Genomic DNA, 21,497 nt, shown 5'->3' on the forward strand with positions numbered 1-21,497 from the left:
GGCTCTCTACTCACTTCTCTCTTTTATATCTCAGAAGAGATTGATTTAAGACACTATCCAATCCTGTAGGTCTCATCAATATAACTACTGCTAATCCATCTTATTACATCATAGTGATAGGATTTACAACACATAGGGAAATCACATAAAATGGTAGACAATTACACAATAGTGGGACTCGTAGCCCAGCTAAGTTGACAGATATTTTGGGGGGACACAATTCAATCCATGACAGGTGTAATGAGGTTCCTCTCTTCTCTGCTCATATCTCTCTCCTTTTATCTCTTTTAAGATAAAAGGTGTGACTCAAACAAGGGTGTGACTTAAGTAACGGTGTGACTTGAATCACATTCTCTTGTAAGGCTGTGACTCAAGATATACCCAACACTGATCCTGCCTCATTAACATATAGAGGTTAAGATTTACAATACATTTTTTTTTTATCATCACAAAATGGAGGACAACCACACAATACTGGGAATCATGGCCTAGCCAAGCTGACACATATTTTGGAGGAACACAATTCAGTCCATGACAGTGTGTTTCAAGAGGTAAATTACAGAGAATTTGAAACTTTCCAATTAAAAAAAAAAAGGAATAGTAATATTGGAATGATAAATTGTGTACATATGTGTAGCCAGTCTATAAGCACACAGCTCTCAATAGCTAATTTGAGATCTTTTCTTTTCTTTCTAGTCTATGTTCAGGGGTAATCTAACAATCTTTCATTGTGAAGAGCAGTGAATCTACCTGAACAAATCCAGCCAGACTGTGAGCCAAGTGCCAACATCTGAAAGGAGGCAGCAGGACCAAGAATTTAAGAGATGACTGAGGACAAGGACTAAGGGTGCCACAGCTTATCACTTTGAGCTTGGAATATGGAAAGGATTTTATAAAACAGTGCACAATAATCTAGAAATTCTACTGGGGACTGAAGGGGACATATATGACAGGGTCATTACCTCTCCAAAGTACATAAAATAACAAAGAGCATCCTTCTTGCAGACATTAGAAGAAGCAGTGTACATAGGTAAAATAATAAAATGAGCTCTCAGTATCAGTTATTTCCATGTTTCAGACTCTACTAGAAAAGCTTCTCATGAATTATGTCATCTAAATCTCGTAATAATCGTGTAAGGGGGTAATTATTCTTTTTAAGTTAGAAAACTAGGGCTAAAATTGATAAACCAAAAGTCAAGCAGCTTATCAGCAATCATCATTCTTTTTAAATTAGAAAACTAGGGCTCAAACTGATGAAACAAAGTCAAACAGCTTATTAGCGGTTAAACATTGTATCTGAGATTTAAATAAAAGTCAGTCTCATTCCAAGATCAACAGTCTTAAGCTTTATGACATGTAAAATTATATTGAACTATGAGTCATATGATGCTCTTTGTTAGGTACTTTGGAGAATGTACTATATTAACATCCTGATTCTTGCCCTAAAAAGATTTCAATAAAAATAAGAAGCAAAACATGTGTATGGGAATTATTCAGTTTTATACTAATGAAACAACCAAAATAAGTAAAGCATTGTATTATCAGTTATAAAAGAAAAAAATTGAAATGATGAAAGAAACACTTTCCGAGACTCAGAATAGTTTGTAGTCTACTATTGGGGAAGATATACACAGGGCTTAAGATGATCAGACTAATTCCACTGAGAAGAGAAAAGGAAGGCATTGTGGAGTAGATGGACTTTAAACTGAGATTTATAACATGGGTATGTTTGCCAAATGAAGACACTAATTTTAGGCTTTCCAAGTAAAAGAGGATACAGCAGCATTTCTACATGGAAGAGGAGACTTTAACAAAAAAAATAGAGAAGTCATAATCTGAAAATAATGAGCTGTAGCTGACTGGATTCCAATATTATTGGGTGAAAAGGAGAATATTTGAGATGTCTTGTATTTTGGTTAGAATAACTCTTTAAAGTTATAAAACAGAGAAGAGAGAGGAGATCAAAGCTATTATTTTGAAGAAAAACAGTAATATAAAAAAATTATTTTGAAAGAGCCCAAAAATTGTTAGCTTTATCATTGATCAGCCATATTCAGAGACATTCTTGAATAATGCTTATAAAGTAATACATATATGAAGCTCTCAAATACTATCCAAAAAGAGGCCTGGTTATCAATGTAAATTAATCCCAGGAAATATTGACCAATACATAAGCCCCACCATATTCAAGGCATGATCAGGAAGGGAACTTAATAGCAGTAAAACACTCATCCTTATTCAGCAAACCTGCTAATTTGGATGCCTGATTGCTATGGGAAGCTATGCTGGTTCCAACACGGGATAACAGGACTGACACAACAGGACTGAAAGTAGGATGAAAAAGTCAATTTAGGTGCATACCCAAGATAGGCAGGAGAGGGTAGAGATGCAGATGGTGCCTGAAATCTAATGATGAAGCCAGAACTTGGATAATCTATTGCACATCTGAAGAAAAGGACACACTCTTTCACTTAAAACACACACAAAAATAATTCTTCTTAAAATAGAAAATACTCTTTAGAAAGAAGGAAAGAACTATAAGTAATTCATCTTCTAAGAAGTGACGTTAGCTAAAAATATTAGCAAGATCTGGCAAGACTAGAGGAGGCAGTGGATGGCATGTGTCACTCACTCACCTATAAGAATCAAAACTCTGGAGTTAATTCTGTGTCTCCACAAGAGACCCATTCACGGCACAAAACCAGGTTGAGCTGTATCAGGCTGAATCAAGAGAGCTAATACACATCTGTGTATTAAGCCATTCGGGAAATTGAGAGGCATTTGAAAAGATTGGAATAACATTTGTTCTTTAATTCATTAACCATTACACTCTAATTAATATCCTGCGATTATGGCTAGACAAGTCTCTGGATAAACTCGCAGGTAACTCCAGAATATAAAAAATGCAATAGAATTTTCTTCAAACAACAGCCAACATATGGCTGTCTCCACAATCAACTGAAACATTGGGGAAACATAAATCCAAATTTATTTGTACAGCACCTATGTAAATTTCCTATGTACCATGAGAATTATTGTATATTATCAGTTTCTGTTCCCATGGCAAGGTCTCATTCATTTCATGTCTAACAACCTTCTCAGCAATTTCTGGATTCCCTGCTTGATCTCCTTGGTTCTCATACCATGAACGATGGGGTTCAGAGCTGGGGGTATGAGGTGGTGCAGGATGTTGAGCAGGATGGGGACATCTGGAGGAATTCTCTTTCTAGCAAGGTTAGTGATGACCAGAACCAGCAGGACTGTGCTGAAGAAGAGGATGAGGATGAAGTGGGAACCACAGGTGCCTAGAGCTTTGGCCGCAGCTCCCTCAGCCTTGATTCTAAGCACAGCTTTCAAGATAAAAGAGTAAGAGAGAACAATAAGGATGAGGTCAGAGCCCAGCAGGGTCCAACCTATCACAAACTGGTAAAGTTGATTGAAGGTGATGTTATCACAAGAGAGTTTGGATACAGACATGTTAGTACAGATGCAGTTCTTGATGATGTTTCTTGAACAGTATCTGAGTTGGGAAGAAAGCATGGGAATAGGCATAGTAAGAAGACCATTCCGGGCCACAACAAAGATGGCAGCCCTAGACACAAATTGATCAGTGATAATGGATGGGTACTGCAGCGGATGGCAGATGGCTATGTAGCGGTCATAGGCCATGACCATGAATGTGCAGGACTCCATGGTCAAGAAACTGTTCATGATAAACATCTGGAGGAAACAGGCAGAGAAGCTGATAGATCTGAGGTCAAACCAGAAGATGGCCAGGACCTTGGGGATGACAGTGAGGCAGAGCACAATGTCTAGCAGGGAGAGGAGGCTGAGCAGGTAGTACATGGGCTCATGCAGGGAGGCCTCGAGCTGGATGGTGATCAGGAGTGTGGCATTGGCCCCCATGGCCAGAAGGAAGAGGAAGCTGAGGGGCAGAGATAGCCAGTGCTGCCAACTCTGGAAGTTAGGGAAGCAGATGAGGATAAATTCAGAGACTGGAACAGTGGAGAAGTTGCTAGGTGATGCCATGTGCTGAATCCTGATCAGACGTTTCAGAACAGACACTTCTGAAACCTTGGAAGATAAAACAGAAATAAACCCATCCAGACAAGATGAATACCCATGGGGAAATAACTTATTTCTAAAAAACATTGAAAAATAACAGTTGAGTGCCTGGCACTATTCTAAGTGTTTTATAGTTACAAACCCATTCATTCTGTTAAAACCCAGTAGAATGACCTGTTTACTGATTTGTTTGGAAAATTTCCTTTTTATGTCCCTTTTATTACTCTTTATAATTTCTAAATTTGGCTGATATTTTACAAGATCACCTTCCCTATGAGAGAAGAATCATTGTCATTTCAAATTATACAGATGAGGAAACAAATCCAAAGGTAAGTAAAGATGTTTTACTGAAATCACAGTAGTGAAGCCATAATCTGAAACCATGAACTCTGAAACCATAGCTGAAGCCCTCAGCTACTACATTTTTCTGCTTCTACAAAAATACATATGCAAGTCCTCCTATTAGGGAGATCACCATAGACTCTACCAAAACCAGCAGAACTGCTCTGTAGAAGAGGATGAGAATGAGTTCACCTCATGTATGAGATGAAGCTGTCTGTCCTTCCTACAAGAGAAGACATCCCAGGCAAAGGAGACATCAGTCCTAAGTGGACCGCAAGAGAATATTTGAGGACATTATTAGAGTTATGACTGTCATTTATGCACAAAATAGGAACTTACACACACACACACCAATTGCCATCAAGTAAATTCCAACTCATAGTGACCCTATAGGACAGAGTAGAACCAACCACCCCGTAGGGTTCCCTAGGCTGTACATCTTTACAGAAGCAGACTGCCACATCTTTCTGGTGAGTAGCTGGTGAGTTCGAACTGTCGATTTTTGGATTAGCAGCCAAGCACTTAACCACTACACTACCAGGGCTCCTTGACAGGAACTTAGAGATGAAAAAGGTACAGACTTTGAGATTTAGAAAAAATATGAAAAAAGATTCTATTGTATAAGATGGAAGGTTGAGATGAGACCAAGAAGTTTCAGGTGTCAGTAATTTTGGCCCAACAGCAGTATTCCAAGAGTGAGGGATAGTAGCAACTGCCATCTTCATCTCACTGCACCTGAATTCTATGCCAGTCACAAACCCAGACTAAACAGGTGTTCACGCATTCCTGACCCACTACACCAAAACTAGTAGCAAATAAATTTAAGGCACTTGTGAAATAACCTGTCCTGTTGTTGCCACACTAAGACTTATTTCAGAACATTGGTTGATATTAGGTATAACAGTAAGTCAGACACCACGTCCAGCAGGGAAAGGAGGCCAAGCAGGTAGCACATGGGTTCACGCACAGAAAGTTCCCCCAGTGATGATCAGGATGGTGGTACACAGGAGTGCATTCCCAGAGACCCTATTTGTTTGAGGAAGTTCAAGCTCAGCCAGTTTTTATCAGCAATGGAGGTAGATCTAATGAGTGTTTGATGTCCCTGGAGTCTGCTTCGCTCTCTATTCTGGGAGAGCAAAAGCTTATTTCTCAATGGTGAGAGGTAAACGTGAATGTTTGAAGGTTGGAAGAAATACATTTTCCCTCCTGTTTTGCCTGATATGTCACACTCCATCCATATAGCCTATAGCAGCACTGTTCAATAGAAGTATAAAGTGAGACCATGTAAAATTTTAAATTTCTAACTGCCATATTTAAAAAAATAAAAAGAGGTGACTAATTTTAAAGAATTTATATTTTTTAAGTCAATATATCCAAAATACTCTCATTTTAACAGGTAAATATTTAAACATTATTACTTTTTATTTAAACATTATTAAAGAGCTAATGACATTCTTTATTTTTTTTTTCTATTAAGTCTCCAAAATCAGCTGTGTGTTTTATACTTACAGCACAGGGCAATTCAGACCAGTCACAATTCAAGTTCTCAATAGCCATGTTGGCTGGTGGCTACTCTGTTGGACAGCACAGGCCTGTTGCTTGGAGGAGCTAAACATTTCTCCTTTTATTTTATTTAATATATGAGTTTATTCTTGGTGTTGGCCACATGACTTCTGACAGCTCTTGGGTTGTATATGGGAACTTCTTTCACTTGGTTCCCTTTCTGGGTGAACTCAATATTATAGGTTTTAGTCTCTGTTTCAACACTCTTTCATGAATGTTCCTGCAGGGATTGCTTAGTAAATTGATCTTTCTGACTCCAATATGGGAATACCCCATTAAAGCAGAGGGAAACAACACATCTAGAGCTCTCAGCATAAGTCAACCCAAACCTTAACCAGAGACCTATATTTTCCAGGAAACCCTCCTCCTTGACTCACAGTAGATATCCTGCTTCCTTCTGTTCTTACCTTAAACCAGTGAAGATTTGTTGCTGTTGTTTTTGTTTTTAGAAACAATTTCACTCTTCAGTAAAAAGCACCAAAATTTCCAGATATGCCCAAATGTGGCATAGGAATGCCATTCTTTCACATAAAAGTATTGGAAACTGGAACTGGGTGCTGTTACCAAAGGTAGCAAAAGTGCTAAGCTTCAAAAGGTGGAATCACAATTAAATAACTCTAAGCTAAGCTTCAGAAATAAATTCAGATAAAAACCTATTTACCCTATTAGTCAGACCATAAAAACTTACCTGTGGCCAGATTCCAGCTACATTAACAAGATCTATTTTTGCAAAGTCATCTGCTTTGTTTCCAGTTGATTGCTGTGTTTTGTAGCATTTTTTTTTTCCTGGATCAATGAACCAAAAATAAAGAATTGACTCTACATCTAGTCTAGAGTCTTCTAGGGAGCATAGTCACTCAAGCAATAGAAAAATGTACTCTGCCCTAGTCAGAGAAGCAGGAAAAGATAATGATAGCCAAGACAGGATGAGACAAGAAGCCCAGGCTAAAGTAATCAAGGCAACTAGGAATACTTCTATTTATGACTCTTTGTTGTACCATCTGGCCCAGCCCCTCTGAGCCTCCAGAGGATGTTTTTATGACCCTCAGCTCCACTATGTCCCTTCCCGCCCCACAGCCAAAAGGTGCTAAGGCCATTTTAGGCATCTGGACCTGGGACCTAAGGCTCATTCCTCAGGAGGAGGGATACACAGAAGGAAAAATTCAGTACAGAAGTGGTGGTGAACAGGTGGACAGTTGAAATCAGAGAGACTTGGGGAATCTAAGTAAAGAGCACATACAATTTTTTAAATATAGTTCCATACTTAAGAAAGAGCTTCCTCTCATATATTAGGTGTACTCCTGGGAAAAATTATGTTTAAAGTGAGGATTTTAGTGTTATTCACAAATTAGGGTCATTTCATCATGGTGAGGGTGAGTGTATGAAAATGGCCTATGAAACGTAACATGGTATGGACTTATCATATTCTTTATTACCCACAGCAAAACAGCTTAATAGAAAATTAGAATGGGTTGGGGAACCATTTATCATTAAAGATAGGTCATGATGTTGTTGTTGGTAGCTGCTATTGCATTGATTTCAACTCATGGCAATCCCATGTGTGCAGAGTAGAACTGTGTTCCATAGGGTTTTCAAGGCTGAGAACTTTCAGAAACAGATCTCCATCCCTGTCTTCTGAAGCACCTCTGGATGGATCCAAACCTCCAATCTTTTGTCAAGTGCTTAACAATTTGCAGCACCCAGCCACGTAGGTCATGATAAGAGCTTGAAAATTTGATTCATTCATTGGGTGAGTATGAGCTGCCTCTCATATCTGCCTTAGTAAAGGAGAAATGCCTTAGAAAGCTCCTGGCTACCAACAATGGGAATAAAGGAGATGGAAAGGATGCTAAGACACAGCCCCCTCTCTTTCCCCCCCTCACAAGACCTGAGTGCCCAGGCCTGAGATTGCAATTGTGTATTGAAAATGATGAGCTTATCGTTGTGTAAAATACTATCTCTATTTCTTCAAACTTGTTTCTGTGTATTCCTAAGGGAATCTTGATCAACCTCACCTCATGGGGCTAAGCTAGGACTGACTCATAAGTAATGGCCCTGCCTACAGATATAGTCCTATCATGCTTTACCTTCCACCACTGTCACCTCTTCCTGGGGATGGACAAAAAGGAAGGCTCCAGCGAGGCTTTCTATACTGCCAGATTTATGTGTTGTCAATATGCGTTGGAAACCCTGGTGGAGTAGTGGTTAAGAGTTTGGCTGCTAACAAATGGTCAGCAGTTTGAATCCACCAGGCACTCCTTGGAAACCCTGTGGGGCTGTTCTTCTCTATCATATAGGATTGTTATGAGTCAGAATTGACTCAACAACTGTAATTTTTTTTTTTTTTTTAGTATGTCTAAACTAAGGCATGTTTATAACTCAGGAAGACTCTAAATTAGGGAGGGCACTCGATGAGAGAAAGGAGAAATTGTAATAGAAAGGAGAGAGGTAAACAAAGGTGTTAACATCAAGGAAAAATATTATCATTCCTTTTCTATTGAGAACAACTCAGAACAAGAGAATAATAGCTTAGCAGCTTCTCTCAGATAATGTGCCCAGTCACAGCTGATTCTGAAAAAAGTTGTAGAGCTTCCTCTACCCCAAGAAGGAAAATCATACTGAAGTAAGGAATCCACTTGATAACCTGGCCAAAAAAAAAGGGGAGGAATATAGATTGATTTTGGTCTCTGTTTATTATTTTGGCTTTTTTACAGGTAAAACATGTTTTTTTAGTGATATTACTTTGAACTGCCAGGACTAAGGTTGCAAAGCAGCCAAGCATCTGTACATTGGGACTACGAATCAAGACAATACTAAGACAGCTGTCTGGTTTTGATGAAAGCAAATTGCTGCTTCTCCCTAGTGTGTCAGAGCCTGCTTTGTTCCCTCAACTACACCAGATGGGAATGTGGAGAGAATGTTTTGAGGAAAGGATATTGGAAGTCCATAGCTCAACAGATGTGAGCACAGGGTTGGTCTTGTAGACAGAAATCACCAATGGCTCTCCTTTGGAGCTCCACAAGGGGTGATAGCACACCCAGAAAGAACTGTATGCAGAAGTAGAATATATTCAATTGAAATTTTTATGGGGCATCCAATAGTTTTGAGTTCCAAAATGAGCAAGAGAATTTTTCAAGAAGAGTTTATAGTGATGGAAATTTTGGCAGCAGATATTGGTGGGTGCACAACATGATTGATGTAATTGCTGCACTTGAAAAATGTTGAATTAACAAATGTTGTATTATCTATTTTTTTTCCAACAGTAAAGAAAAAAAAAAGGAATGTAGAAACTGAGGAGGGTTCAAGTGGCATGGATACCTTCCACCCAAAGGAATACAGAGTAAGGGATAATGATCCATGTCCTACTCAGAGGGCAGAAGAAAAAGCAGTGTGCTTAGAAAATAATAATAATAAATGTAGCAATAATAGCTCTAATTTAACACGTATTTAGCACATATAAGAAAGTGTACAAAGACCTCTTCATGATTAGTTTATTCACTTTTCAGCATAATAAGAAGAATCATTATCATCATTTTAAAGATTAGGAAACCAAGGCTCCAAGAGTCCAGCCAAAGTCTACAAAATCCGAGTAGCCAAGTCTAGCCAAATGTGTTTATCTGAGATTGAAATTCTAGTTACCCAGATTCTTAATCCAATCCCACCGGTCTTAAACCATATAAAATGTCATTTATTTCTGGCTGAAAAAAGACTCTGTGTTAGGTACTATAAGAACACAGAATAGTATAAGATTTTATCATTGTTACCAAGTAGTTTTCAAAGGAAGACAGAGACGATACATTCACTGATAAAATATTCCATCTTGTTCAACACATTTTTATTTTAAATGTGTCTATAAAGGGAAACCATGCTAAATTTAAAAAGATGAATAAAACACTCTCCAAAATAAAATAGCTACTCCAGGTGCAAAAGTAATTTCATTTGAGAGAATCAGGAAAGAAAGGCCTCTTGTAGAAGGTGGCATTTTGAATTAAGCCTCAGAGGAAAGATGGGATTTGGCAAATCACGATACTCATAAAAGGAGCTTGAGGTAGGAAGGATCAAATGATTAAAGACACACAGCAAAGCATGTCTAGGAATATTCAGGAAATAGTGAGCAGTCAATTTTGGCTACCAAACCAAAACAAACAAACAAAAAACAGTTACAACCCAGTCAATTTCATCTCATGAGAACCCCATGTGTTGCAGAATAAATCTGCTCTCCATAGGGTTTTTAATAGCTGTGATCTTTTGTAAGCAGCTTGCCAGGCTTTTCTTCTGAGGTTCTTTTGCATGGGTTTGAACTGTCGATCTTTTAGTTAGTGGTCAGGTACTTAAACATTTGCCCCACCCAGGAACTCCTAATTTTGGCTACCCCCCAAAAAAACACACCCATTGCCATCAAGCTAATTCTGACTTACAGCAACACTATAGGACAGAGCAAAACCGCCCCACAGAGTTTCAAAGGAGCACCTGATGGATTTAAACTTTTGGCTAGCAGCCGTAGCACTTACCCACTTCGCCATCAAGTTTTCCTACAGTGGCAGTGAAAACAGAGAGTGCGAGATAAGTCTAAAAGGACGTTAGGGCCAGAGCATAAAAAGTCTGTAATAGAAGAGAAGAGGATCAATGCTGTAACACATAAAATTTTTTTCAATTAATTTTTATTAAGCTTTAAGTGAAAGTTTACAAATCAAGTCAGTCTCTCACACAAAAACTTATATACACCTTGCTACAAAACTCCCAATTGCTCTCCCCTAATGAGATAGCATGCTCCTTCCCTCCATTCTCTCTCCTCCTGTCCATTCTGCCACCTTCTGGCCCCCTCTGCCCTCTCATCTCCCTTCCAGACAGGAGATGCCAACATAGTTTCAAGTGTCCACCTGATCCAAGAACATTACTCCTCACCAGCATCCCTCTCCATCCCATTGACCAGTCTAATCCCTGTCTGAAGAGTTGGCTTTGGTAATGGTTCCTGTCCTGGCCTAACAGAAGGTCTGGGGACCATGACCTCCGGGGTCCTTCTAGTCTCAGTCAGACTATTAAGTCTGGTCTTTTTATGAGAATTTGGGGTCTGCATCCCACTGCTCTCCTGCTCCCTCAGGGGTTCTTTGTTGTGTTCCCTGTGAGGGCAGTCATCGGTTGTGGCCGGGCACCATCTGATTCTTCTGGTCTCAGGCTGATGGAGTCTCTGGTTTATGTGGTCCTTTCTGTCTCTTGGGCTCATAATTACCTTGCATCTTTGGTGTTCTTCATTCTTCCTTGCTCCAGGTAGATTGAGACCAATTGATGCATCTTAGATATCTGCTTGCCAATGTTTAAGACCCCAGACGCCACTCTCCAAAGTAGGATGCAGAACATTTACTTAATAGATTTTATTATGCCAATTGACTTAGACGTCCCCTGAAACCGTGGTCCCCAAACTCCCACCCTTGCTACGCTGGCCTTCGAAGTGTTCAGTTTATTCAGGAAACTTTATTTGCTTTTGGTTTAGTCCAGTAGTGTTGACCTCTCCTGTATTGCGTGTTGTCTTTCCCTTCACCTAAAATAAAACTTATCTACTATCTAAATACCTCTCCCTTCCTCTCTCTAACCCCCTCGTAACCTTCAAAGAATATTTTCTTCTCTTTTTAAACTATTTCTCCAGTTTTTATAATGAGGGTCTAATACAATATTTGTCCTCTTACAACTGACTAATTTCACTCAGCATAATGTCTTCCAGATTCCTATGTGTTAGGGAATGTTTCATGGATTCATCATTGTTATTTATCAATGGGTAGTGTTCCATCCTGTGAATCTACCATAATTTATTTATCCATTCATCTGTTGATGGGCTCTTTGGTTGCTTCCATCTTTTTGCTATTGTAAACAGTGCTGCAATGAACATAGATGTACATGTATCTGTTCACATAAAGGCTCTTATTTCTCTAGGCTAGATTCCAAGGAGAGGGATTGCTGGATCGTATGGTAGTTCAATTTCTAGTTTTTTAAAGAAGTGCGAAGTCAATTTCCAAAGTTGTACCATTTTACACTCCCACCAGCAGTGTAGAAGTATTCCAGTCTCTCCACAACCTCTCCAACTTTTATTATTTTGTGTTTTTTGGATTAATGTTGGAGTAAGATGGAATCTCATTGTAGTTTTGATTTGCATTTCTCTAATGGCTAATGATCGTGAGCATTTCCTCACGTATCTCTTAGCTACCTGAATGTCTTCTTTAGTGAAGTGTCTGTTCATATCTTTTGCCCATTTTTTAATTGGGTTATTCGTCTTTTTGTAGTTGAGTTTTTGCAGTAACATGTAGTTTTTAGAGATCAGGTGCTGATCGCAAATGTCATAGCTAAAAACTTTTTCCCAGTCTGTAGGTAATCTTTTTACTCTTTTGGTGAAGTCTTTGGATGAGCATAGGTGTTCGATTTTTAGGAGCTACCAGTTATCTGGTTTCTCTTCTGCATTTACAGTAATGTTTTGTGTACTGTTTATGCCATGCATTAGGGCTTCTAGCGGTGTCCCTGTTTTTTCTTCCATGATCCTCATTGTTTTAGATTTTATATTTAGGTCTTTGATCCATATTGAGTTAGTATTTGTGCATGGTGTGAGGTATGGGTTTTGTTTCATTTTTTTGCAGATGGATATCCAGTTACGCCAGCACCATCTGTTAAAAAGACTGTCTTTTCCCCAATTAACTGACTTTGGTCCTTTGTTAAATATCAGCTGCTCCTATGTGGATGAATTTATGTCTGGATTCTCATTCTGTTCCTTTGGTCTATGTATCTGTGTTGTACCAGTACCAGGCTATTTTGACTACTGTAGTGGTATAATAGGTTCTAAAATCAGGTAGAGAGAGGCCTCCCACTCTGTTCTTCTTTTTCAGTGATGTTTTACTTATCTGGGACCTCTTTCCCTTGCATATGAAGTTGGTGATTTGTTTCTCTGTCTCATTAAAAAATGTCATTGAAATTTGGATCGGAATTGCATTGTATCTATAGATGACTTTTGGTAGAATAGACATGTTTACAATATTAAGACTTCCTATCCATGAGCAAGGTATGTTTTTGCACTTATGTAGGTCTCTTTTGGTTTCTTGCAATAGTGTCTTGTAGTTTTCTTTGTACAGGTCTTTTACACCTCTCGTAAGATTTATTCCTAAGTATTTTATCTTCTTGGGGCTACTGTAGATAGTATTGATTTGGCGATTTCCTCTTTGATGTTCTTTTTGTTGTTGTAGAGGAGTGCAACTGATTTTTGTATGTTTATCTTATATCCTGATACTCTGTGAACTCTTCTATCAGTTTCAGTAGTTTTCTTGAGGATTCTTTAGGGTTTTCTGTGTATAAGATCATGTCACCTGCAAATAGAGATATTTTACTTCTTCCTTACCAATTTGGATGCTCTTTATTTCTTTATCTAGCCTAATTGCTCTGGCTAGGACATCCAGCACAATGTTGAATAAGAGTGCTGATAAAGGGCATCCTTGTCTGGTTCCCGATCTCAAGGAGTATGCTTTCAGAATCTCTCCATTTAGGGTGATGTTAGCTGTTGGTTTTGTATAAATGACCTTTACTATGTTGAGGAATTTTCCTTCTATTCTTATTTTGCTGAGAGTTTTTATCATGAATGGGTATTGAACTTTGTCAAATGCCTTTTCTGCATCAATTGATAAAGTCATGTGATTCTTGTCTTTTGTTTTATTTATCTGGTGGATTACATTAATTGTTTTTCTAATGTTGAACCATCCCTGCATACCTGGTATGAATCCCACTTGGTCATGGTGAATTATTTTTTTGTGATATGTTTTTGAATTCTATTGGCTAGAATTTTGTTGAGGATTTTTGCATCTAAGTTCATGAGGGATATAGGTCTGTAATTCTCTTTTTTTTTTTTTTGTGGTGTTTTTACCTGGTTTTGGTATCACGGATATGCTGGCTTCATGGAATGAGCTTGGGAGTATTCCATCCTTTTCTATGCTCTGAAATACCTTTAGTAGCAGTGGTGTTAACTCTTCGCTGAATGTTTGGCAGAACTCTACAATGAAGCCATCAGGGTCAGAGCTTTTTTTTTGTTGGGAATTTTTTTGATTACCTTTTCAATCTCTTGTTACAGGTGTATTTAGTTGTTCTACCTCTGTTTGTGTTAGTTTAGTTGTTCTACCTCTGTTTGTGTTTCTAGAAATTCATCCATTTCTTTTAGGTTTCCAAATTTGTTACAGTACAATTTTTCATAGTAATCTGATATAATTCTTTTAATTTCAGTTAAGTCTGTTGTGATATCACCCAACTCATTTCTTATTGGTGTTATTTGCTCCCCGTCCTGTTTTTCTTTTGTCAGTCTGGCAAAAGGTTTATTAATTTTGTTAATTTTTTCAAAGAACCATCTTTCAGTCTTGTTAACTTTCAATTATTTTTCTGTTATCTAATTCATTTATTTCTGCTCTAATTTTTATTATTTACTTTCTTCTGGTGCCTGAGTGTTCCTTTTGTCGCTCTCTTTCTATTTGTTCAAGTTGTAGGGATAATTCTTTGATTTTGGCCCTTTCTTCTTTTTGGATGTGTGCGTTTATTGATATAACTTGACCTCTGAGCACTGCTTTCGTTGTGTCACAAAGGTTCTGATAGGAAGTGTTTTCATTCTCATTAGATTCTGTGAATTTCTTTATTCCATCCTTAATGTCTTCTATAACCCTGTCTTTTTTGAGCAGGGTATTATTCAGTTTCCAAGTGTTTGATTTCTTTTCCCTGCTTTTTCTGTTACTGATTTCTACTTTTATGGTCTTATGGTCAGTGAAGATGCTTTGTCATATTTCAATGTTTTGGATTCTGCAAAGGCTTGCTTTTTGACCTAATACGTGGACTCTCCAGAGAATGTTCCATCTGCACTAGAAAAGAAAATATACTTTGCAGCTGTTTGGTGGAGGGTTCTGTATATGTCTATGAGGTCAAGTTGGTTGATTGTGGCATTTAGATCTTCCATGTATTTATTGAGTTTCTTTTTGGGTGTCCCGTCCTTCACCAAAAGTGGTGTGTTGAAGTCTTCTACTATAAATGTGGTGCTGTCTGTCTCACATTTCAATGTTGTTAGAGTTTGTTTTATGTATCTTGCAGCCCTGTAACTGGGTGCATAAATATTTAATATGGTTATATCCTCCTGGTATATTGTCCCTTGAATCATTATATAATGTCCTTCCTTATCCTTTGTGGTGGATTTAACTTCAAAGTCTATTTTGTCAAAAATTAATATTGCCAATCCTGCTCATTTTTGATTGTTGTTTGCTTGATACATTTTTTCACCCTTTGAATTTTAGTTTGTTTGTGTCTCTAAGTCTAAGGTGTGTCTCTTGTAGGCAGCATATAGCTGGATTTTTTTTTAATCTATTCTGCAACTCTCTGTCTCTTTATTTTGTCCATTTAGTCTATTACTTTCAGCATGATTATAGATAGGTATGAGTTTAGTGCTGTCATTTTGATGCCTTTTTGTGTGTGTTGTTGACAGTTTCATTTTTCCACTTACTTTTTGTGCTGAAAGTTTTTCTTTGTAAATTGTGTGCTCCTCTTTTTCTTTATAATTGAATTTGTTTTTGCTGAGTATTTATGTTTATCTTGGTTTTTATTTTGAAGTGTCAGATTGTTAGTCTTCTTTGTGGTTACCTTAATATTTACCCCTATTTTTCTAAGTATAAACCTAACTTGTATCTCCCTATATTGCCTTGATTTCCTGTCCATATGGAAGATCTATGCCTAATTTATTTAGTCACTCTTTATTGATTATTGTCATCTTTTGAGTAATGGCGTGACTGATTCCCTGTTTTGAGTGTTTTTTTTTTTTTTCCCTACCTGAGTTGATATCTGGATGTTCTGTTCTGTGTTCTAGTGTTGTGTTGATATCTGATATTATTGATTTTTTAGCCAGAGAATTCCCTATAGTATTTCTTGTAATTTCAGTTTGGTTTTTGCAAATTCTCTAACCTTTCATTTATCTGTAAATCTCTTAATTTCACCTTCATATTTGAGAGGCAGTTTTGCTGGATATATGATTCTTGGCTGGCAATTTTTCTCCTTCAATGCTCTGTATATGTCATCCCATTGCCTTCTTGCCTGCATGGTTTCTGCCAAGTAGACCAATCTTATTCTTATTGATTCTCCTTTGTAGGTGACTTTTCACTTATCCTTGGCTGCTCATAAAATTTTCTCTTTATCTTTTGTTTTGGGAAGTTTGATGATAATACATCTTAGTGACTTTCTTCTGGGATCTACCTTGTATGTGGTTCGATGAGCATCTTGGATAGATATCCTTTCAACTTTCAAGATGTCAGGGAATTTCTCTGCCAACAAATCAACAATCCTCTCTGTATTTTCTGTTATTCCTCCCTGTTCTGGAATTCCAATCTCGCAAGTTATTCTTCTTGATAGAGTCCCACATGATTCTTAGGGTTTCTTCATTTTTTTTAATTCTTTTATCTGATTTTTCTTCAAATACATTGGTGCTAAACACCTTATCTTCCATCTCCCCAATTCTGCATTCCAATTCTTCAATTCTGCTCCTCTGACTTCCCACTGAGTTTTCTAATTCTGCAATTTTATGGTTAATCTTTTGAATTTCTGAATGCTGTCTCTCTATGGATTCTTGCAGCTTATTAAATTTTTCATTATGTTCTTGATTTTAATTTCTTCAACTGCTTTATCTGTGTGTTCCTTGGCTTTTTTTGTGTATTGCCTGATCTTGTTCCTGATGTCGTTCTGGATGTCTTGAAGCATTCTGTATATTAATCTTTTGCATTCTAGATCTGGCAATTCCAGGAATACATCTTCATCTGGGAGAATCCTTGATTCGCTACTTGGGGAGTTTGTTGAAGCAGTTGTGGCCTGCCTCTTTATGTGATTTGATATCAACTGCTGTCTCTGAGCTACCTATCAGTTATTGTAATAATTTATTTTATGTTTGCTCACTGTGTCCTAGCTTCTTGCTTTCTTTTGTTTCCAAATACCCAGATAGGCTACTACAGTGTACTAACTTGATTATTAGAGCCTTCGAAGAACTAATGTCCTGTTACCAGATGGCTAGAACTGTTACCAAGTATTTGAGCCTCGGAGTCCATTCACCATTCTGGTATAGATTCAGCTCAGGTGTCCTGATAGTCAGTCTCCTACTGTGTGGTGTAGACTCTCACCTACTAACTTAGAGGAGTAGTAGTGATGGTTGTATGCACTGGTGTCTGGTAGCAGTAGGTGGTCACACTCTGAGGAGGGCAGGGTGCTGACAGTCTTCCTCCAAGTGTCTGTGAGGAAGGAGTGTCTCTGTTCTCTAGAATGCTATGGTGGGTGTGCTATGCAGCCATACCTTAGACACCCAATGCTTATACCTGTAAAGACTGGTAGGCACCACTATCCTCAGACCACTTTCATGGGTGGCTAGTTGGTGTGAATGGAACCTCCAGCACTCAGTTCCCTGTTGTGGGTAGGTGAGGGCTCTGTTTAATAGGCGGAGTGGTATCAGACCTCCAAAACCTGCCTCTCCACTGCACAACTGAAACAATTACAGTCAGATCTCTAACAGATTTGCCCTTGCTTTATAAGAGCCACCTGGATCCATGTAGGGGTGAAAGCCAAAGTCTGTGGATTGCTTATGCCTGGACTGGAGCTGCTTCTACTCTGAGTTTCCAGATTAGGGGAGTCAAGAAAGTATTTTTCCCCCGTTTGTTCATTTGCTCCTTTTCCCAGGCCAGGAGAATGGCTCAAAGAGGGCGCAGGAGGTTCTATCTCAGGCTCAGGGAAATAAACTGTTAATGAAGCTGGCTAGGGCAGAGGGGGGAGGGATCAGACAGAGAGGATAGAGCGCTTTCAGAAGAAGGAGCTATTACGTCCACACAGTATGTCAAGAGTGCTATTTTATCTTAGATTCCAGAGGCATGTGTAGCCTGTGTGCACTGGCAGGGTCCCCGCTGAGATTGTCCCAGGGGGTTAGGGCTATGTCCCATGCTTGCCTTCTTTTACTGAAGCAGCTTTGCCCTAAACTCCACAGCCAGACCTGCAGCCATCACACCAGAGGGTTGGAATGTCAGCACTAGGTTTGCCTTTTTTCGCTGAAGCAATGCTTCATAAATGCTGCAGCCAGCCCTGCTGTAGACACTCCACAGGGTCAGGGGAGTGCCACTTTGCTTGCCTGCTTTTGCTGAAGCTGCCGTGTCTAGGGACTCTACCATCAGCTCCACCACATTCACACCAAAGAATGGCACCAAGAAATTGGAGCTGAGGTGCTGCACAGGCTCGGCAACTCACTGCTTCTCCACCGTCTCTCAAAATCACTCAAATCGATTCCTTAGTTCTGTGTTTGATGCTCAGATTCATAGATTGTTATATATGTTATCAATTCACTTGTTTTTTCAGGTCTTTTTTGCAAGAGGGTTCAGGAGAAGCTTCTGACTAGTTAGCCATTGGCCCCACCACCAAAAAATTTTTAAATACTGTAGAAAAATTAAATTTAATACAAGTCATTTGGGAAAGATAGGCTTTAATACAGAGGAAAGTAGAAGAGTTTAATTGAGAAAATTGTTCAAATGATGCTTGAGAAAATTATGAACTTGAAGGTCTTAATATTCTTCCCCAAAACAGAGAGGTTGCTGCTGTGAAATATTCCTTGGAGATAACGGATTAATATGTAGCATGGTTAGGAAGGAGACTGAAAAATTATAAAACACACTTATCTGTCAAAACCTAACCCTAGAGCTTCCATGCCTGGAAAACTGTGGGAAGCTTTACCAGCCACAGCTCAGGATGGGGCTGGGACAAAGAGGGCAATAGAGGGAATGAACAGAACAGTTAATTTATCCTAAGGATGGGCAGGTCATGGTGGGATAGGGATGGGGCCTGACATTTGATTGAAAATTTTAGCTTCCATAGAGTCAGTTACCACTTGCAGTCAGATCAGTTATGATGCATGATGACCCCATGTGTGACAGAATAGAGCTGTGCTTCATAGGGTTTTCAATAGCTAAATTTTTTCAGAAGTAGATCACCAGGCATTTCCTCCAAGGCACCTCTGGGTAGACGTGAATTCCCAACTTTTCATTAGCAGCCAAGTGAATTAACTGTTTGCACCAACATGGACTCCTATAAAAAAAAAAAAAAAAATTTTTTTTATAGGAGTCCATGTTGGTGCAAACAGTTATAGTCAGGTAAAATAAGACAAAGTAAAGATTATAAAGCCATGAAGATAAAGATGATTAAAAAAGGAACATATAGCATTTAAAAAGGCAACCTCTCTAAACGAACACCCAATCTCCTTTAAAAATAAATAATTAAGAAAGAAAACTTTAATAGAAGGAAATATATAATAATCGGAAAGGCACACCCAGAAAGGTGACACAGATGGAAATTTTTAACAGGGTTTGACACAGTGGTTAAGAGCTCTGCTGTTAACCAAATGGTCGGCAGTTTCAATCCACCAACCACTCCGTGGAAACCCTATGAGGCAGATCTACTCCTATAAGGTCAGTATGAGTCAGAACTGAGTCGTAAGCAACAGGTTTTGGGGTTTTTAGGGGGGTAGAACCTATGGAGCCAGTAGATGGCACACCTGCCAAGGATTCCAAAGAAGAGGGTTGGGAGTGCTCAGAGCAAACATTCAGCCCCAGCAGCCAAAGTTTTGGAATCAATGTCTGCACTTATTTGAGCACAAGCAATCCCCTCATAGCACAAAAGCCAGGCAGAACTCTGCTAGCCTGAACCAGGAGACAAAAGAGGCATCAATGTCCTTTGCAAAAGAGGAGGCAGGCAGATCTATTTAATGGCATCATATGAAGATTGTTGCTTTAATGGGCAAACACTCCCCCTCTAATCTAGCTCCATTTGACTAAGGCTTGTCAAGGCCCTCCATTAGGAATTAAGTCAAGAAAAATTTCCAGGTAACCACAGAATCCAGGAAAGAGAGGTTTTCTTTGAAGCAATAAAAAACAAAATCAATAAGTGAATGTCTTCATTACTGCCAGAGATCTGAGGAAAAAGCAGAATCAGAACTCAGTCTAGGATTAAAAATTCACATTTCCTTTACAACATAAAAACAATTCCCTGTTTTTATTAATGATTCCAAAGGTGAGTCTGATCCTTTTTACCTTTTACAACTTCCTCAGCACCTTCTGGATTCCTTGCTTTATCTCTTTGGTTAGCACATAAACAATGGGGTTCAGAGCTGGGGGTATGAGATGGTGCAGGGTATAGAGCAGGATGGGGACATCTGAGGGAACTCTGTCTGACCAGGTTAATGATGACCAGAACCACCAGGACTGTGATGAAGAAGAGCATGAGGATGAAGTGGGAACCACAGGTGCTCAGGGCCGTGGCCTCAGCTCCCTCAGCCTTGATCCTTAGCACAGCTTTCAGGATGAAAAGGTAGGAGAGAATAATAAGGATAAGGTCAGAGCCCAGCAGGGTCCAGCCTGCCACAAAAAAAAAAAAAAAAAAAAAAATTGATAGAGTAGATTAAATGTGATGTCATCACAAGAGAGTTTGGACACAGACAGGTTAGTGCAAATGCAGCTTTTGATGATATTCTCATCTCAGTCTGGCAGAAAGGATGGGAACAGGAAGAGAAAAGAGAGCATTCCTGGCCGCAACAAAGATGGCAGCCCTAGACACAAATTGGTCAATGATGATGGATGTGTACCGCAGGGGGTGGCAGATGGCCACATAGCGGTCATAGGCCATGACCATGAATGTGCAGGATTCCATGGTCAAGAAACTGTTCATGATGAAGATCTGGAGGAAACAGACAGAAAAGCTGATACACCTGAGGTCAAGCCAGAAGATGGCCAGGACCTTTGGGAAGACAGTGAGGCAGAGCACAATGTTTAGCACGGAGAGGAGGTTGAGCAGGTAGTACATGGGCTCATGCAGGGAGGCCTCCAGCCAGATGGTGACCAGAAGGGTGGCATTGGCCCCCATAGCCAGGAGGAAGAGGAGGCTGAAGGGCAGGGACAGCCAGTGCTGACAACTTTGGTAGTTAGGAAAGCAAATGAGGAGGAATTCAGAGACTAAAGCAATGGAGGAGTTGCTGGGTGATGTCATGCAAAGTATCTTGATCAAGTTGGGAATCCAGGGAACCTTTAAATGTAGGACAGAAGTATATCAGCATAGAAAATATGTGTGGTATATGCACTGGAACTTGGGGTCCACTGGTATATTTAGCTTGTCCCAATGAAGTTTTAAAATCATCATTATCATCATCACCACTGACATTAAATTCAGTACCTATCTATCATGTGCCAGGCACTGTACTGAATGCTTTATATTCACTATTCATTTATACTGCTTCATCCTTTTAAAAAACACTTGTTTTTGCTCTTGAGCTGATTCCCATTCATAGCCATCTTGTATGACAGAGTAGAACTGCCTTATAGAGTTTCTTAGGTTGTAATCTTTATGGGAGCATATTACCAGGCCTTTTCTCCCAAAGAGTGGCTGATTGGTTTGAACTGAAAACCTTTTGGTTAGCAGCTGAGTGCTTAACCATTGTGTGTCCAGGGGTGTAATTAATATTGTTA

The 21,497-nt window shown here is 39.0% G+C and overlaps 1 protein-coding gene and 1 pseudogene across 1 annotated transcript; both read right to left on the bottom strand.

Moving 5' to 3' along the window:
* Positions 1-3,075: 3,075 nt before the first annotated feature.
* LOC126080062 (olfactory receptor 56A4) lies at positions 3,076-4,044 on the bottom strand. The gene has a single exon (XM_049891377.1). The coding sequence runs from the start codon at positions 4,027-4,029 to the stop codon at positions 3,076-3,078; it is 954 nt and encodes a 317-aa protein (XP_049747334.1). The 5' UTR covers positions 4,030-4,044.
* Positions 4,045-20,072: 16,028 nt separating this feature from the next.
* LOC126079268 (olfactory receptor 56A4-like) lies at positions 20,073-21,021 on the bottom strand (annotated as a pseudogene).
* Positions 21,022-21,497: the final 476 nt, after the last annotated feature.

Source organism: Elephas maximus, chromosome 7, assembly GCF_024166365.1.
Source record: "Elephas maximus indicus isolate mEleMax1 chromosome 7, mEleMax1 primary haplotype, whole genome shotgun sequence".
NCBI lineage: Eukaryota > Metazoa > Chordata > Mammalia > Proboscidea > Elephantidae > Elephas > Elephas maximus.

What these genes read in the sequence shown, in the direction of transcription:
- LOC126080062 (XM_049891377.1), bottom strand. Translation starts at nt 4,029, where the DNA reads ATGGCATCACCTAGCAACTTCTCCACTGTTCCAGTCTCTGAATTTATC.